This window comes from Dama dama, chromosome 5 (assembly GCF_033118175.1).
Source record: "Dama dama isolate Ldn47 chromosome 5, ASM3311817v1, whole genome shotgun sequence".
Classification (NCBI taxonomy): Eukaryota; Metazoa; Chordata; class Mammalia; order Artiodactyla; family Cervidae; genus Dama; species Dama dama.
In genome coordinates, this window is record NC_083685.1 from 31,756,330 (window position 1) to 31,773,239 (window position 16,910).

The 16,910-nt window shown below is 38.2% G+C and overlaps 1 protein-coding gene across 1 annotated transcript in view; it reads left to right on the forward strand.

Moving 5' to 3' along the window:
* The window catches only part of RXFP1 (relaxin family peptide receptor 1), a 90,063-nt gene that overhangs the window by 35,735 nt on the left and 37,418 nt on the right, over positions 1 to 16,910 (forward strand). Inside the window, exons 5-9 of the mRNA XM_061140705.1 lie at positions 2,459 to 2,530; positions 5,084 to 5,155; positions 9,799 to 9,870; positions 9,960 to 10,031; positions 11,070 to 11,144. Of these exons, the coding sequence (XP_060996688.1) occupies positions 2,459 to 2,530; positions 5,084 to 5,155; positions 9,799 to 9,870; positions 9,960 to 10,031; positions 11,070 to 11,144 (363 nt within the window). The remainder of the gene's footprint in view (positions 1 to 2,458; positions 2,531 to 5,083; positions 5,156 to 9,798; positions 9,871 to 9,959; positions 10,032 to 11,069; positions 11,145 to 16,910) is intronic.

Sequence of the window (16,910 nt, forward strand, 5' to 3'; positions counted from 1 at the left end):
TAGATGCAGAGAAAGCCTTTGACAAAATTCAACACCCATTTATGATTAAAACTCTCCAGAAAGCAGGAATAGAAGGAACATACCTCAACATAATAAAAGCTATATATGACAAACCCACAGCAATCATTATCCTCAATGGTGAAAAATTGAAAGCATTTCCCTTAAAGTCAGGAACAAGACAAGGGTGTCCACTCTCACCACTACTATTCAACATAGTTTTGGAAGTTTTGGCCACAGCAGTCAGAGCAGAAAAAGAAGTAAAAGGAATCCAGATAGGAAAAGAAGAAGTGAAACTCTCTCTGTTTGCAGATGACATGATCCTCTACATAGAAAACCCTCAGGACTCTACCTGAAAATTACTAGAGCTAATCAACGAATATAGTAAAATTGCAGGATATAAAATTAACACACAGAAATCCCTTGCATTCCTACACACTAACAATGAGAAAACAGAAAGAGAAATTAAGGAAACAATACCATTCACCATTGCAACAAAAAGAATAAAATACTTAGGAGTATATCTACCTAAAGAAACAAAAGACCTATACATAGAAAACTATAAAACACTGATGAAAGAAATCAAAGAGGACACAAACAGATTGAGAAACATACTGTGTTTATGGATTGGAAGAATCGATATTGTGAAAATGGCTATACTACCCAAAGCAATCTATAGATTCAATGCAATCCCTATCAAGCTACCAACGATATTTTTCACAGAACTAGAACAAATAACTTCACAATTTGTATGGAAATACAAAAAACCTCGAAGAGCCAAAGTAATCTTGAGAAAGAAGAATGGAACTGGAGGAATCAACCTGCCTGACTTCAGACTCTACTACAAAGCCACAGTTGTCAAGGCAGTATGGTACTGGGACAAAGACAGAAATATAGATCAATGGAACAGAATAGAAAGCCCAGAGATAAATCCACGAACCTATGGACACCTTCGACAAAGGAGGCAAGGATATACAATGGAAAAAAGACAACCTCTTTAACAAGTGGTGCTGGGAAAACTGGTCAACCACTTGTAAAAGAATGAAACTAGAACACTTTCTAACACCATACACAAAAATAAACTCAAAATGGATTAAAGATCTAAATGTAAGACCAGAAACTATAAAACTCCTAGAGGAGAACATAGGCAAAACACTCTCCGACATAAATCACAGCAGGCTCCTCTATGACCCCCCTCCCAGAATATTGGAAATAAAAGCAAAACTAAACAAATGGGACCTAATGAAACTTAAAAGCTTTTGCGCAACAAAGGAAACTATAAGCAAGGTGAAAAGACAGCCCTCAGATTGGAGAAAATAATAGCAAATGAAGCAACAGACAAAGGATTAATCTCAAAAATATACAAGCAACTCCTGCAGCTCAATTCCAGAAAAATAAATGACCCAATCAAAAAATGGGCCAAAGAACTAAACAGACATTTCTCCAAAGAAGACATACAGATGGCTAACAAACACATGAAAAGATGCTCAACATCACTCATTATTAGAGAAATGCAAATCAAACCCACAATGAGGTACCATTACACGCCAGTCAGGATGGCTGCTATCCAAAAGTCTACAAGCAATAAATGCTGGAGAGGGTGTGGAGAAAAGGGAACCCTCTTACACTGTTGGTGGGAATGCAAACTAGTACAGCCACTATGGAGAACAGTGTGGAGATTTCTTAAAAAACTGGAAATAGAACTGCCATATGACCCAGCAATTCCACTCCTGTGCATACACACTGAGGAAACCAGATCTGAAAGAGACACGTGCACCCAATGTTCATCGCAGCACTGTTTATAATAGCTAGGACATGGAAGCAACCTAGATGCCCATCAGCAGACGAATGGATAAGGAAGCTGTGGTACATATACACCATGGAATATTACTCAGCCATTAAAGAGAATTCATTTGAATCAGTTCTAATGAGATGGATGAAACTGGAGCCCATTATACAGAGTGAAGTAAGCCAGAAAGATAAAGACCAATACAGTATACTAACACATATATATGGAATTTAGAAAGCTGGTAATGATAACCCTATATGCAAAACAAAAAAAGAGACACAGATGTACAGAACAGACTTTTGGACTCTGTGGGAGAATGTGAGGGTGGGATGTTTCGAGAGAACAGCATGAACATTATCTATAGTGAAACAGATCACCAGCCCAGGTTGGATGCATGAGACAAGTGCCCGGGCCTGGTGCACTGGGAAGACCCAGAGGAATCGGGTGGAGAGGGAGGTGGGAGGGGGGAATCGGGATGGGGAATACATGTAACTCCATGGCTGATTCATATAAATGTATGACAAAACACACTGCAATGTTGTGAAATGGTTGGCCTCCAACTAATAAAAATAAATGAAAAAATAAAATAAAGTAAATAGAGTTTATAATTGTTCATACTGTTATTAAAAGTAAAGAAAAAAACTTTAAAACCCCAATTTGTATTTATTTCAGGTCACTCAGGCGGAACTTAATAAGAAAGCTTCCTCCTAATGTCTTCAAAAGGTACCACGGTCTTCAGACTCTGTAAGAAAAAATTTTAATTCTTAGTATTAAATTGACTAATGTTTTTGGCATATCTGGTTCTTCCCACTTCTGCAGAGACCAACACTACACCTCTGCTTAAGTCTAACCCCTTTTGGGGGAAGTATTTAACTGTTAGCTGGAGACTACCAGGTAACATTGTTTTTCTGACTGCTTCTAGAAGCCACCCTAGCAAACTCTCAGATACCTATCCCCAAAGAAACCAAAGTATGTGTACTGTGAATTCTCTTAGCACCTTCCCCCAAATGAAGACACTCAAGAGTCTTTGCTCTCTGCACCTCAACGTCAATCTTAGAAAAGATGTTAGTACCATTTACCAGGTCTGCCCTCATGCTTAGATTGGGAAATTTTTCTTCCATATGTTTGCAAGTCCAATCTCTACCTAAGATAGCAAGTTCTTGTGGTTTGAAACCTCCAAGCATGTTGTTTTGTAGAATTAATTCCATGTTCACATTTACCTCATTGAGTTTTATCTGACATGCTGGCTTCCCGTCAGTCTAAGATTACCTACGTATTCTCAAAATCTGTAATGGCCCTGGTGATTGTTGCCTGTTATTTAGGTCCGTTTTGTGGCTGAATCTTATTGTCATAGGCTTAAACTGCTGGGTTTAAGTATTCTGTGCCTGAATTACACTATGTAGAAAACATTTCAGAGTTCCTGGTTTCATTTTCACATCTACATTGGTTTTGGGTTTGTGTTTACACTATAGAACCCTGGTACATAGATATCATCTATCTGTACTTTTTCTTTAAGATAACAGAAATAGAACAGAATCAGAAGAAAAATTATCCATTTTGTTTGATGAAATGTTCTCAAAGCTCAGATTATCTGAAGAAAAAGCTTTCACATTGGAAAACTGAATTTAAATAAAAATGACTTTTCAGAACTATATTCTAGTTATTAATCAATCAAGAGAGAAGAGGTTTTCAAGTTTAAGCTTGATACACAAACTTCAAGAGGACACATTCTTCCTCTGTTTCCTCATCTCTGGAGTAGGAAGAATTTTCCTGATCTCTAGCACCACCTTGTGTTCACATGATTTAAAAGGAGTCAGGACTTTAAATATCAGAATTCAGTATGCTGGCATTTTTATACAAGGAACTTTAATTCTTGAACAACCAATTTGTTCCAAGTAATAGATCAAAATAGCTTAATTACCAAAAAAATTGTAATTGGTGACTAGAGATATACTTTGATTCCACCTCCAGGCAATATATGGCTTCCCAGGCAGCGCTAGTGGTAACGAATCCAATCTGTCAATGCAAGAGACATGAGAGACATAGGTTCAGTCGGGTCGGGAAGATCCCCTGGAGCAGGACATGGCAACCCACTCCAGTATTCTTGTCCGGAGAATCCTATGGACAGAGGAGCCTGCTGGGCTACAGTCCATTGGGTCGCAAGGAGTCAGACTCAACTGAAGCAACTTTGCACGCACTCACACCACGACAATGGTGACCTGCAGCAGAAGAAGGAAAGAAGTCAGACCTAAAATCCTTACTTCCTCCTTGCTACAACCTGGGGCCGGTGCTTATGGGTGTGTGGAGCTTAACTGGGTGCATGGGATGCAAGGGCTTGTGCTCCAGGTTCTGTTTCCTCTGACCTCCTGTTAATTCCAGGCCCAACCTTCAGCATGACCTCAGGGAACTCTGCAGCCAGCATCCTTGCTTGGCCTTCCAAGCTCATTTATAGTCTTCTAGACCTGATTTTTTTTTTTTTTTCTATTTTTCTCTTTAGTGGTATGTACATTTGATACATTTTCTCAAACACTTTTTGGAGCAAAACTTGGGTGTCAAATAAATACGATTCAAGTTGACTTGCCTGGCCAATCTGTGATGAACATGGCATATGGTTTGGGGTCTTAGTAATGTCACAGCCTTGTGTTGTTGCCAGGGCTGTGCTGAATACTATCAAGTTTATAGAATTACAGCAGGAAGTATCAGAATGTTAAAAAGGCTTCTAGGCCTCTTTGATTAGCAAGTACCTTGCTAGGCCCTAAAACTGAAGTTTCATGCATTGAAAATTCAAATGTTAAATTTTAGGCATCATTTGTCTAAATTTATAACTAGAAGTTCTAAATAAAAACTAACCCAGTAATTTATGAACTTAATCAAGAGACAAAAATGACATACATCCAGCTTCACTATTTTGTCATGTTTACCTTCTCTAATTTTTAAGAATTCTTGACATTTACTCTTTCTTTTTTAATTTTTTTCAAAAAAAAAATTTTTGAAGTATAGTACAATGTTGTGTTAGTTTCAGATGTATAGCAAAATGATTCAATTAAATGTATATATAAACATATGTATTCTTTTTTTACATTCCCTTCCATTATAGGTTATTTCAAGATGTTGTGATAAAATACACTGGACATAATATGTACCACCTTAACTATTTTTAAGTGCACATTCAGAAGCATTAAGCCCACCCGCATTTTTGCACCACCGTCACCACCATCCATCTACAAAACTCTTTTCATTCTTGCAAAACTGAAACTCCTTTTCCTCATGTTTTCCCTTTAATAATCATTTTCACAGGTGCCTGCAAAACAATAAGATTAGATCCGTATCTGTCTATGCTTTCCGAGGACTGTACAATCTTACTAAACTGTAAGTACCAGGGCCAATTAGTCTTCCCATTCCGTGGTGGCCTGTGGACCCGACCCATCCCACTGCACATGGCCCTGCCACCCGTGACGGCATTCAGGGCATGTGCAGACAGCAGATATTGCCGCAGAGCATTGGGGCCAAAGGGGTGGGACCCTGAGTCACACATGCTGCACCACTCACTGGGGGTGTGAACTTGAGGACTTATTTTCCTTTCTAAGCATCAACTCCCTCTACTGTAAAAGTGAAAACTGCAACAGTACCTACCTCAGGGTTGTGAGGAATGAATGAGAAAAATCGGAAGAATTAGGCACACAATATGCATTAGCCATAGTGATGGGAATGAGGGCTGAATGAACTTTATCAACCTGAGAAAACCTAGTGATCGCTAAAATTTGTGAAGGAGAAAACCCAAAGTTGTGCTTTTCCCACTAATTCTCCTTGTACAAATATATAAAGCATGATAAGTTTGAAAGAACAAAGTTTTTTTTTAATTATGGTAAAATATATATAGCAAAGTTGCCATTTGAGTCATTTCTAAGGCATTCAGTACATTCACACTATTGTTCAACTATCCATCTCCAGAACTTTTAATCTTCCCAACTAAGACTCCACACCCATTAAATACTAACTCCCCAAGCCCCTCTTCCAGCCTCTTGCAAATACCATTTAACATTCTGTCCCTACGAATCTGACTACTCTAGGGACCTCACAGAAGTATAAACAGGTAATATTTTCCCTTTTGTGTCAGGCTTATTTCATAACATCTTAGTCTTAGCATTATGCCTTCAAGTTTCATCCATGTAATATATATCACAATTTCGTTCATGAATGTAATGATAATAAGGCTGAATAATATTCCATTCTGTGTATCACATTTTTTATTTATTGACTTTGACAGACGGACACTGAGATCATTTCCACCTTTCAGCTATTGTGAATAATGTTGCTATGAACATTGATGTACAAATATTTCTTTGAGCCCTTGATTCCATTCTCTTGGGTGAATGCCCAGAACTGGAATTGCTGGGTTATATGGCAATTCTACCTTTGATTTTCTGAGGATCCACCTTACTGTTTTCCACAGCATCTGCACCATTTTACATTCTCATCAGCAATGAACAGGTTCCAATTCTTCTATATCCTCATCAACTCTTGCTATTTTCTGGGATTTTGTTGTTGTTTTGTGCTGTGTAGTGTTTAATAACAGTAATCCTTACGGGTGTAAAGTGGTATCTCATTATAGTCAAGAGCAAAGCTTTTTAAAATAGTCCTTCTCAGAGTTCCATTTCATTGCATTCTACCAAGAAGCTGACTCCCAGGAGTTATTGAAGGGAATTATGACCCAAAATCACATAAATAAAAGCTTTCTGTATTTCTACTTCTGGCCCCTTGCTTTCTATTCTATCCCAATTTTTAACCCTTAACCCAAGAAACTTCAGTCAGATTCCTCACTGGTGGTATCAGAGTTTGGGGTTGAGTCAAGAAGGCCACCCAATCACTTAGTAGCAAAATGAAAGAAAGTCACTAGAGTTCCAAAGTCCTAACAGTAACCACTGTAGCCGTGTCCTCTTCCCTTCCGTCCCAACCCGGCTCTTTCACGTCATAGCAAATTACCCAAAGTCAGTACTAGACTCATCCTTATCATATTTCTGACTACCTTTCTTTACGATCTCTCACAAATCTATTCAAAACTTTTAAACATATCTGCTGGATATAATGTTCAATGGATATGGAGGGGGCTCTTGAAAGATAGTAGAAACTGAAGAGTAAATGCAATAGTGTCTTCCATCCGCTCCTTGGCTTTTTCCTGCCACTAGAATATTGTCTGAGTGTAAAAATGTCACATGGTCCTGGGTTTTCATGGATCACCATCAGATTCTGCTAGTCACTCATCTGTAGATATTCATTACCCCTCAGAGTGTGCAAGTTCTTCAGTTAGACATTTTAGAGGGCAGTGCAGAGAAAGAGAAGTCAGACCTGCTGCCTTCCAGCACGTTACACTCCGGTATTTCAGAGAGAACCATGTGCTTCCTCTGGGGAAAGGCACCCCCTTGCTTTCCAGAAGCTTACAGTCTATGTTGGTGAAACAATGCCCACATATACATCATAGAGAATGGCGAGGGATTTACTTTCTTAGGACCTAAACCTGTGTTGTTCAGACCACAGCTGCTATGATGGTTGTCTGAAAGCAGTGATCATTTCAGGTCCAGAGCAGTGGATGAGGACTCTGAAAACTGAAGAGGACTGGGTGAAACAGACAGCACAGGTCTTTGGGGGTGGGGGTGGATCAAATACCTTTACTTGGGGGACTTCCAGTGACTCTTAAAGGGAGCCTCTGAGATACTTTCCATCTTCCCGTGCCCAACAGGGGCTCCAGGCTTGCAAGGGAAGGAAAGAAGTGGCTAGAGTGTGGGGATCTTATCCCATGCTACCCCCAAGCAAAAGTCAGATCTGCGGGGTGGAGAGGGGAAATGAAATTCTTGGCAGGAGAGATTTCATAAGATATCAGCTCCCTGATCTGTCAGAGTGGAGAAAAGAAGAGAAATCAGTGTGGTCCACATATCAGTAGAAGTGGAATTGGGTTTTCTGGTGACTCAGACAATAAAAAATCTGCCTACAATGAAGGAGATGCAGGAAGTCTGAGTTGGGAAGAGACCCTGGAGAAGGGAATGGCTACCCACTCCAGTATTATCACCTGGAGAATTCCAAGGACAGAGGAGCCTGGAGGGTACAGTCTGTGGGGGTCACAAAGAGTCGGACACCACTGAGCGACTAACAACACAACAAACACAACTGCCCAATTTGTCAGAGTGAAGAGAGAAATCAATGTGGTCCACATATCAGTAGAAATGGAATTGAATGAACACTTGCATAGGAATCACAGGCAGTGAGGAAAAGGAGGAGGCAAGAAATTGATGTGGGAAGTTAAAACAGAGACATGGTCATGATAATATGTGCCAAGCACTTCTGACACGCCTGGTCTCAAATGCTCAACAACCCAGTGAATTAGGCCCTGATGTTATTGCCACTACAGAATTGGGGAAACTGAGGATTTCAGAAGTTGTTTGCTTCAGGTCACACTGTTAACAAGTAGCAGAGCGAGGAACCAAACTGTCTGACCGCAGATTCAGAGCAGAATTGCTGAGCTAGAGAAACTGATACAGAAATAGTTTCTCTGCCATTTTAAGCCAAAATGGAAGGAGAAGAATCTTGCACATATTTCAGTCCTGGACTCTTGCTACCACTGGCAACCTTAGGTATTTTGAGAGTCTCACCTCCACTTTACCAAATCAAAAGGACAAAGTTAAATGGAATTAGATTAAATGGAATTATATTAAATTAGTCTAATTAGATTAAACTAATTTAATTAAATTAGCTTAATTAGTTAAATGGAACTAGATTTTTGCAAATATTTCCCTTTATTTATCCCTTTATTTATTTATTCTGTTGGGTTATGTGTGTTTGTGTGTGTGTGTCCAAAAGTTTTCTTCAGGGAAAAAAAAAACCACATAAGGACTCTAAGGCCTCTATGAAAGAAGAGAGGTGATTTTTTTTAATGTTTTTTATATTGAGGTTAAAGTTACAAAATATAAAATGTACAGTTTAATCATATTTAATTGTACAGTTCAGTGGCACTAAATACATTCACATTGTCATGCATTCTCACCGTCATCCATATCCCTTATTTTTCACCTTCCTAAACTGAGACCCTGGCCCCATTAAACACAAACTCCTCATTCCCCTCCCCACCCCTCACCCCTGGCCCTTGGCATCTACCAGGATACTTTCTGACTGTATGAATTGACTATTCTAGCTTGATTCCACTTATACAAGAGGTGATTTTGAAAGTTATTAACAGCTGGTATTTGCTCTTGGAAGAAACAGAAAAAAGAAAAACGCATAAGCAATCAGTATAACAGAAGGAAGAGAGCATTCACTCTGCAGAAGAGTGAGAAGTCAAGTCTGCTCAGAGTACAGTGGGTCAGACTCCCCGCAGGTGCCCAGTCTCTTTTCTCCAGAGCGGGTCCCTGCCTGCCCCCGGGGCATCTCCTGTGTCCCCTCTCAGCCTCTTCACAATGACCCTTCAACTTGTCACCCTCACACCTCTTGCCTTTGCATAAGTCATTTCTTCTCTCTGGGACTCACTCCCATCCATGCTTTACTTTGTGGATGACACACCCTCATTCCTAATCTCTTCTCAATTGAGCCTCTTTCCATTAGCACTGTCTCCTCTCCCCTCCAAATTCCACAGCCCCAACCAGCAATCAGCGTCTTCTCTGCTGGAAAGTCAGAGTAACTGTATGTTCTAGCTCTTTCCCTCTGCTGCTATACTATTTACCTGCTCAGATGTCATCTTCCTCAAAGAAGGGGATTAGAGACCTAGCAAACTGTCAAAACAGTCTGATGAATAGATGAATAGATAGTGTGATTGATTGGTTGATGATTGATTGATAATTGAGAAATTAAAAACTGGATATGGAAAGGTAAATGATAAAGAACTTTAAGAGTTCCAAAGGCAGGAAAATGGCCTGATGAGAACAGCATATAAGAAACTTTAAGATGAATGACTATTGTTCTTCCTTTCCTCATTGTAAGATATCAAGAAGATAACAGATTTACTGTCATCATTTCTCTTTTTTTAGGTATCTCAGTCATAACAGAATAACCCTCTTGAAGCCGGGTGTTTTTGAAGATCTCCACAGACTAGAGTGGCTGTATGTTTCATTTCTGTGGCATATTATGGTATTAGTCTTTATGTTGAAAAAATATATAAAATGAATCCATTTTTTCTTCTGGCTGGCAGGATAATTGAAGATAATCACCTCAATCGAATTTCCCCACTAACATTTTATGGACTAAATTCTCTTATTCTCCTGTAAGTACTAAAAATTTAAGCAAATATTTCAACTGAAGGAAAATACATGAATAAAAAATGATCACTTTGAGTTTAATAGCATTTTATTTGTTATTAGAACCCGAAAAAGACCTTTCCAACTAAAAACCATCTCCTAGTCCTATTCTATGAGGCGATTCTGTAGTTGTAACAATTTTATAAGATCTTCTGTCTTCTAGAATGTCAGCCCATCAAAACTAAATACAGCCTCACAGACATGTTTCATTCCAATATCCTTAGTCACACCAGTACTATGCTATGGTGTAAACCCTTACAAACCTTCAAGCTGTGAACTTTTAAAGATGTGAACATGCATTCCATCAACATCAGACGTGAGTGACATTGCCGCTTGTCCTCCATTCCCTGCTGCTGATGATCCTTCAGCTCTACCATCTCCCACCTTCTTTCCCTCTTCCAGTCAGTAACTTTTCTTCCCTGTTCACCCAATGCCAGCCTCTGTATGCCAGCTATAGTACTACACTGCTATACTTTTCAAGGTACTATACTGTAAGATCAAAAATGTTTTCTTTATCTTTTGTGTCTGTTATGCATTATTTGTGTGAAAAGTATTATAAACCTATTACAGTACAGTACTATATAGCTGATCATGTTTGTTGGGCACCTAAGCTAACTTTGTCGGACTTACGAACAAATTGGACTTAAAGAACATGCTCTTGGAATGGAACTCATTCATATGTAAGGGACTTAGTATATTAATCTTGGTAAAGAAAAATAACGTTCCTTTGAAATCACCTTCTTTTCACTACCCACAGGTGAAGGGTACAGGTGTTTTCTTCAGTCTGCTGGTGTTACTGCTTCTTCCATATGACAGATATCATTTGTCTAATTTTCTTACTAACAAGCACTTAAGTACAACGAGATTAACAAAAAGATTAGAGTGAGAAGGCACCTAACTTATTAGATGTTCACAGCTTCATAAGAATAATGATAAACCCACGTTTCATTTCAGTTGAGAAAAGAAACAGAAAAATGGGACTCCTTTCTGATTCTCTTTTTCAGAGTACTGATGAATAATGTCCTTACCCGCTTGCCTGACAAATCTCTTTGTCAGCACATGCCCAGACTGCATTGGCTGTAAGTTGCTGGATCTTTCTTTTTTTAGTTATTGAAAAATAGTTGATTTAAAATGTTGTGTTAGTTTCAGGTGTCCAGCAAAGTAATTCAGTTATATATGTGTATGTGTATACCTATATATGTGTATATTATATTCTTTTCCATTATAGGTTATTACAAGATATTGAGTATATTTCCCTGTGCTATACAGTAGGTCCTTGTTGGTTATCTATTTTATATACAGTATTGTGCATCTGTGAATTCCAAACAAATAATTTATGCCTTCCTTCCCCCCTTTCTTCTGTGATAACCATCAGTTTGTTTTCTATGTCTGTGAGTCTATTTCTGTTTTGTAAATAAGTTCATTTATATCATATTTTAGACTCCACATATAAGTGATATCATATGATATTTGTCTTTCTCTGACTTATTTCACTTAGTATGATAATCTCCAGGTCCATTCATGTTGCTGCAAATGGCATTATTTCATTCTTTTTTATGACTGAGGAGTATTCCACTGTGTATATGTACCATATATTCTTTATCCATTACTCTGTTGATGGACATGTATGTTGCTTCCATGTCTTGGCTATTGTAAATAGCGCTGCTATAAACATTGGGGTGCATGTATCTTTTCAAATTAGAGTTTCTGCAGATATATGCCCAGGAGTGGTATTGCTGTATTCTATGGTAGCTCTATTTTCAGTTTGTTAAGGAAACTCCATGCTGCTCTCCATAGTGGCTGTACCAATTCACATTCCCACCAACAGTGAAGGAGGGTTCCCTGTATCTCTTTTTACAGAAGATGACTAACTTTTCTGTTTTTGCCTAGCTCATTTTGGAAATTATATTTTTCTCAAATGGTATTTGTCAACATTGTGTCACAATTCCTCAAAAATTTTGGCATGACTTTTAGTCAACATTCGTATTATCTAAACTAACTCCTCTAAGCATAGTTCACTTTGGTAGCTCAGTCATGTCCAACTCTTTGTGACCCCATGGACTGCAGCAAGCCAGGCTTCCCTGTCCATCACCATCTCCCAGAGCTTGCTCAAACTCATGTCCATCGAGTTAGTGATGCCATCCAACCATCTCAATCTGTCATCCCTTTCTCCTGCTGCCTTTAATCTTTCCCAGCATCAGGGTCTTTTCTAATGAGTCAGTTCTTCACATCATGTGGCCAAAGGATTGGAGTTTCAGCTTCAGCATCAGTCCTTCCAATGAATATTCAGGACTGATTTCTGGTAGGAGTGACTGGTTTCATCTCCTTACTGACCAAGGGACTCTCAAGGGTCTTCTCCAAAGCCACAGTTCAAAAGCATCAATTCTTCAGCATTCAGTTTTCTTCATGGTCCAACTCTCACATTCATACATGACTACTGGAAAAACTATAGCTTTGACTTGACGGACCTTTGTCAGCAAAGTAACGTCTCAGCTTTTTAATGTGCTGTGTAGGTTGGTTATAGCTTTTTATCCAAGGAGCAAGCATCTTTTAATTTCATGGCCCAGTCACCATCTTCAGTGATTTTGGAGCCCAAGAAAATAAAGTCTGCCACTGTTTCCATTATTTCCCCATCTATTTGCCATGAAGGGATGGGAATGGATGCCATGAAGTGATGGGAATGGATGCCATGATCTTCATTTTCTGAATGTTGAGTTTTAAGTCAGCTTTTTCACTCTCTTCTTTCACTTTCATCAAGAGGCTCTTCACTTTCTGCCTTAAGGGTGGTGTCATCTGCATATCTGAGGTTATTGATATTTCTCCCAGCAGTCCTGATTCTAGCTTGTGCTTCATCCAGTCCAGCATTTTGCATGACGTACTCTGCATATAAGTAAAACAAGCAAGGATTCAATATACAGCCTTGACATATTCCTTTCTCAACTTGGAACCAGCCCATTGTTCCATGTCTGGTTCTGACTGTTGCTTCTTGACCTACATACAGATTTCTCAGGAGGCAGGTCAGGTGGTCTGGTATTCCCATCTCTTGAAGAATTTTCCACAGTTTATTGTGATCCACACAGTCAAAGGCTTTAGCATAGTCAATGAAGCAGAAGTAGATGCTTTTTCTGGAATTCTCTTGCTTTTTCTATGACCCAATGGACATTGGCAATTTGATCTCTGGTTCCTCTGCCTTTTCTAAATCCAGCTTGAACATCTGGAAGTTCTCAGTTCACATATACTGAAGCCTAGTTGGGAGAATTAAGCACTACTTTCCTAGCGTGTGTGATGATTGCAACTGTGTGGCAGTTTGAACATTCTTTGGCATTGCCTTTCTTTGGGATTGAATGAAAACTGACCTTTTCCAGTCCTGTGGCCACTGCTGAGTTTTCCAAATTTGCTGGCATATTGAGTGCAGCACTTTCACAGCAACATCTTTTAGGATTTCCATCACCTTCACTAGCTTTGTTCATAGTGATCCTTCCTAAGGCCCACTTGACTTTGCATTCCAGGATGTCTGGCTCTAGGTGAGTGATCACTGCATCGTGGTTATCTGGGTCATGAAGATCTTTTTTTGTACAGTTATTCTGTGTATTCTTGCCACCTCTTCTTAATATTTTCTGCTTCTGTTAGGTCCATACCATTTCTGTCCTTTATTGTGCCCATCTTTGCATGAAATGTTCCCTTGTCATCTCTAATTTTCTTGAAGAGATTTCTGGTCTTTCCCATTCTATTGTTTTCCTCTATTTCTTTCACTGATCATGTAGGAAGGCTTTCTTATCTCTCCTTGCTATTCTTTGGAACTCTGCATTCAAATGGGTATATCTTTCCTTTTCTCCTTTGCCTTTCACTTCTGGTCTTCTCTGAACTATTTGTAAAGCCTCCTCAGACAACCATTTTGCCTTTTTGTATTTCTTCTTCTTGGGATGGTTTTGATTACTGCCTCCTGTACAATGTTACAAACCTCAATCCATAGTTCTTAAGGCACTCTGTCTATCAGATCTAATTGCTTGAATCTATTTGTCACTTCTACTGTATAATCATAAGGGATTTGATTTAGGTCATACCTGAATGGTCTAGTGGTTTTCCCTACTTTCTTCAATTTAAGTCTGAATTTGGTAGTAAGGAGTTCACGATCTGAGCCACAGTCATCTCCTGGTCTTGTTTTTGCTAACTGTATAGAAATTTTCCATCTTCGATTGCAAAGAATATAATCAATCTGATTTTGGTTTTAACCATCTGGTGATGTCCATGTGTAGAGTCTTCTCTTGTGTTGTTGGAAGAGGATGTATGCTATGACCAGTGCGCTCTCTTGGCAAAACTCTGTTAGCCTTTGCCCTGCTTAATTTTCTACTCAAAGGCCAAGTTTGCCTGTTACTCTAGGTATCTCTTGACTTCCTACTTTTGCATTCCAGTCCCCTATGAGGAAAAGGACATCTTTTTTTTGGTGTTAGTGCTAGAAGGTCTTGTGGGTCTTCACAGAACTATTCAGCTTCTTCGGCATTAGTGCCTGGGGCATAGACTTGGATTTTGTGATACTGAATGGAAACTCTTACTAAAATAAGATATCTCCAAAAAAACAAAATACTTTGGAGGCAGGAAAAAGATAGAAGGGATGTTGTGACATTGTATAATATCACTTCTTTTCTTTGTCAATCTATTCACCCATTAATTCGGTATAGAAAGACTAAGTGACTTTAGTTTCATCGTTTCATCTCTAAATTCTGTGTAACAAGAATATGATATTTAGAATTTATTTTTGAAGCCTTATCACACAGAATATGTTCCATGGAATTTTTCACACAGTAGCTTTGCTGGTGGTACTTTAACATCTGTCCACCTATGCAAATTTCAATTATCCAGTAAATGTGGCTAACAGACAGGTAAAAAATGAAGAAGTAAATCCAAAATATCTCTTAAAAATTTGACACATAAATTGCATATACTGGGTCATATGAAAATTCCCTCTGTCTTTTATTTTATTGGAGATTCCCAAAAGTTTGATTGTTGGAGTTTTAAGCTCACAGCAGACTAGAGGTGTCAACCTGAAAATAGGGGGGGAAGTTAGTAAGGTTGGATTTAGTGGCAAGTAACAATTATCAACCTAATAACAAAGCAGCAGCAAGAAATGGTGTAAAAAGAAGGCCCTGTAATTCAAACACACTGGTTTGGAACCATCTAGGGAAAGAGAAACATCTCCTAAATCATTCATTACTAAGTCCAGAGGACATCTGGATATGACAGTATAGTACCCTCACTGATGACAAAGGAAAGGGCAAATTAGGTGCAATATCCTTTGTGGTGGTTAAATTTGGATTCAAAAGAATTCATTAACTGTTATTATATACTCAGTAATACCAACTTAATAAATAAGTAAAATTGAGCAATATTTACATTAATAAATTAGCAATTAAAAGTCCATGCATTGACTGAAACCAGAAGCAAATGTGGGAGATTTTATACTCATATGATGATAAAACTTTCCTTTGCTTTTAAAAAGGTAGGAAAATGTACATTTCAGATAAAAATAAGATGATTAGGATTTATTACTAAACAGGTAAACTTTTGAAACTTCTTTATAAAGTTTTAATCTTTATAAAAATTATAATCTTTAAATTTTAGCTATCCAAACAACTCACTCCACATGCATTCCTGATAGTGAATACTATCCCAGTTTTAATGCTAGTAATAACTTTTGCTTTATAAGTATTCATTTTTAAATTAATTATAAGGTCTTTACCTTGCACATGAACTTTCATTTAGCAAAGTATAAACTAGAAAATCTGTTAGCAAACATTTGTCTAATTATGGTTAAGTAGAAAAATATAACTAAAATAAAAAGAGACATGAAAACCTAGGAGAATATACCTGCAAGATATACAACAGACAGCAGACTAAAACCTTTAATATGTACATGAATACTCAGTAGCTCAGTCACGTCTGACTCTTTGCAACTTCGTGGACTGTAGCTCACAAGGCTCCTCTGTCCATGAGATTTCCCAGGCAAGACTACTGGAGTGGGTTACCATCACCTACTCCAGGGGATCTTCCTGACCCAGGGATAGAACCTGCGTCTCCTGCATCTCCTGCATTGGCAAGTGGATTCTTTACCAATGTGCCATCCAGGGTTGGCCAAACCCAATAGCTCTTTCAAATCAATAAAAAAATAAAAACTTATAAACACCACAATAAAAGATGTGAAATTCAACAAGGAAGAAATATAAGTAGTAAATAAGCATATGAACAGACAGGCAATCGCCAGAGTTGAGCTGATGATCCCACGAGTAAAGTAAACTTCATTTTGGGATGAGAGTAAGCAAATTTATATATAGGGAGAAGAAGCTAATATAAAGAATTTGAAAATATAGAAACCAGTGAGGATGCGTTATGGAGCAAGGTCCTGGAAGCCATGCAAAGGACAAACAATTAAGATGTGATGTACACATACAGGTACAGTAGAGAAGAATGCACCCACCCTGCTTCCATCAACACGGTGCAATTTCAAGATCGTAATATGAAATATAAAGAAAATATACAGAGTATTTTTATATATTATATATTGTAATATATAAAATATATAAAGTATAATATAAATAAAATAGGTATTATAGATAAATATAATATATCATATATATTTGTTATACATATTATAAATATATATATAAAGAAAATAGTATATATTACAATTCCATTCCAACAATGCTGTGCTGAAGGTATAAACAACCCCAAGACAATATTGCTCTCTCTCTACCAATGAGAAAGAACTTTACAATCTACACAATCTACACAACCACAATTTTCTCAAGCCCATCAGAGAGCTACAGTCATAAGGCAAGCAAGTAAACTGA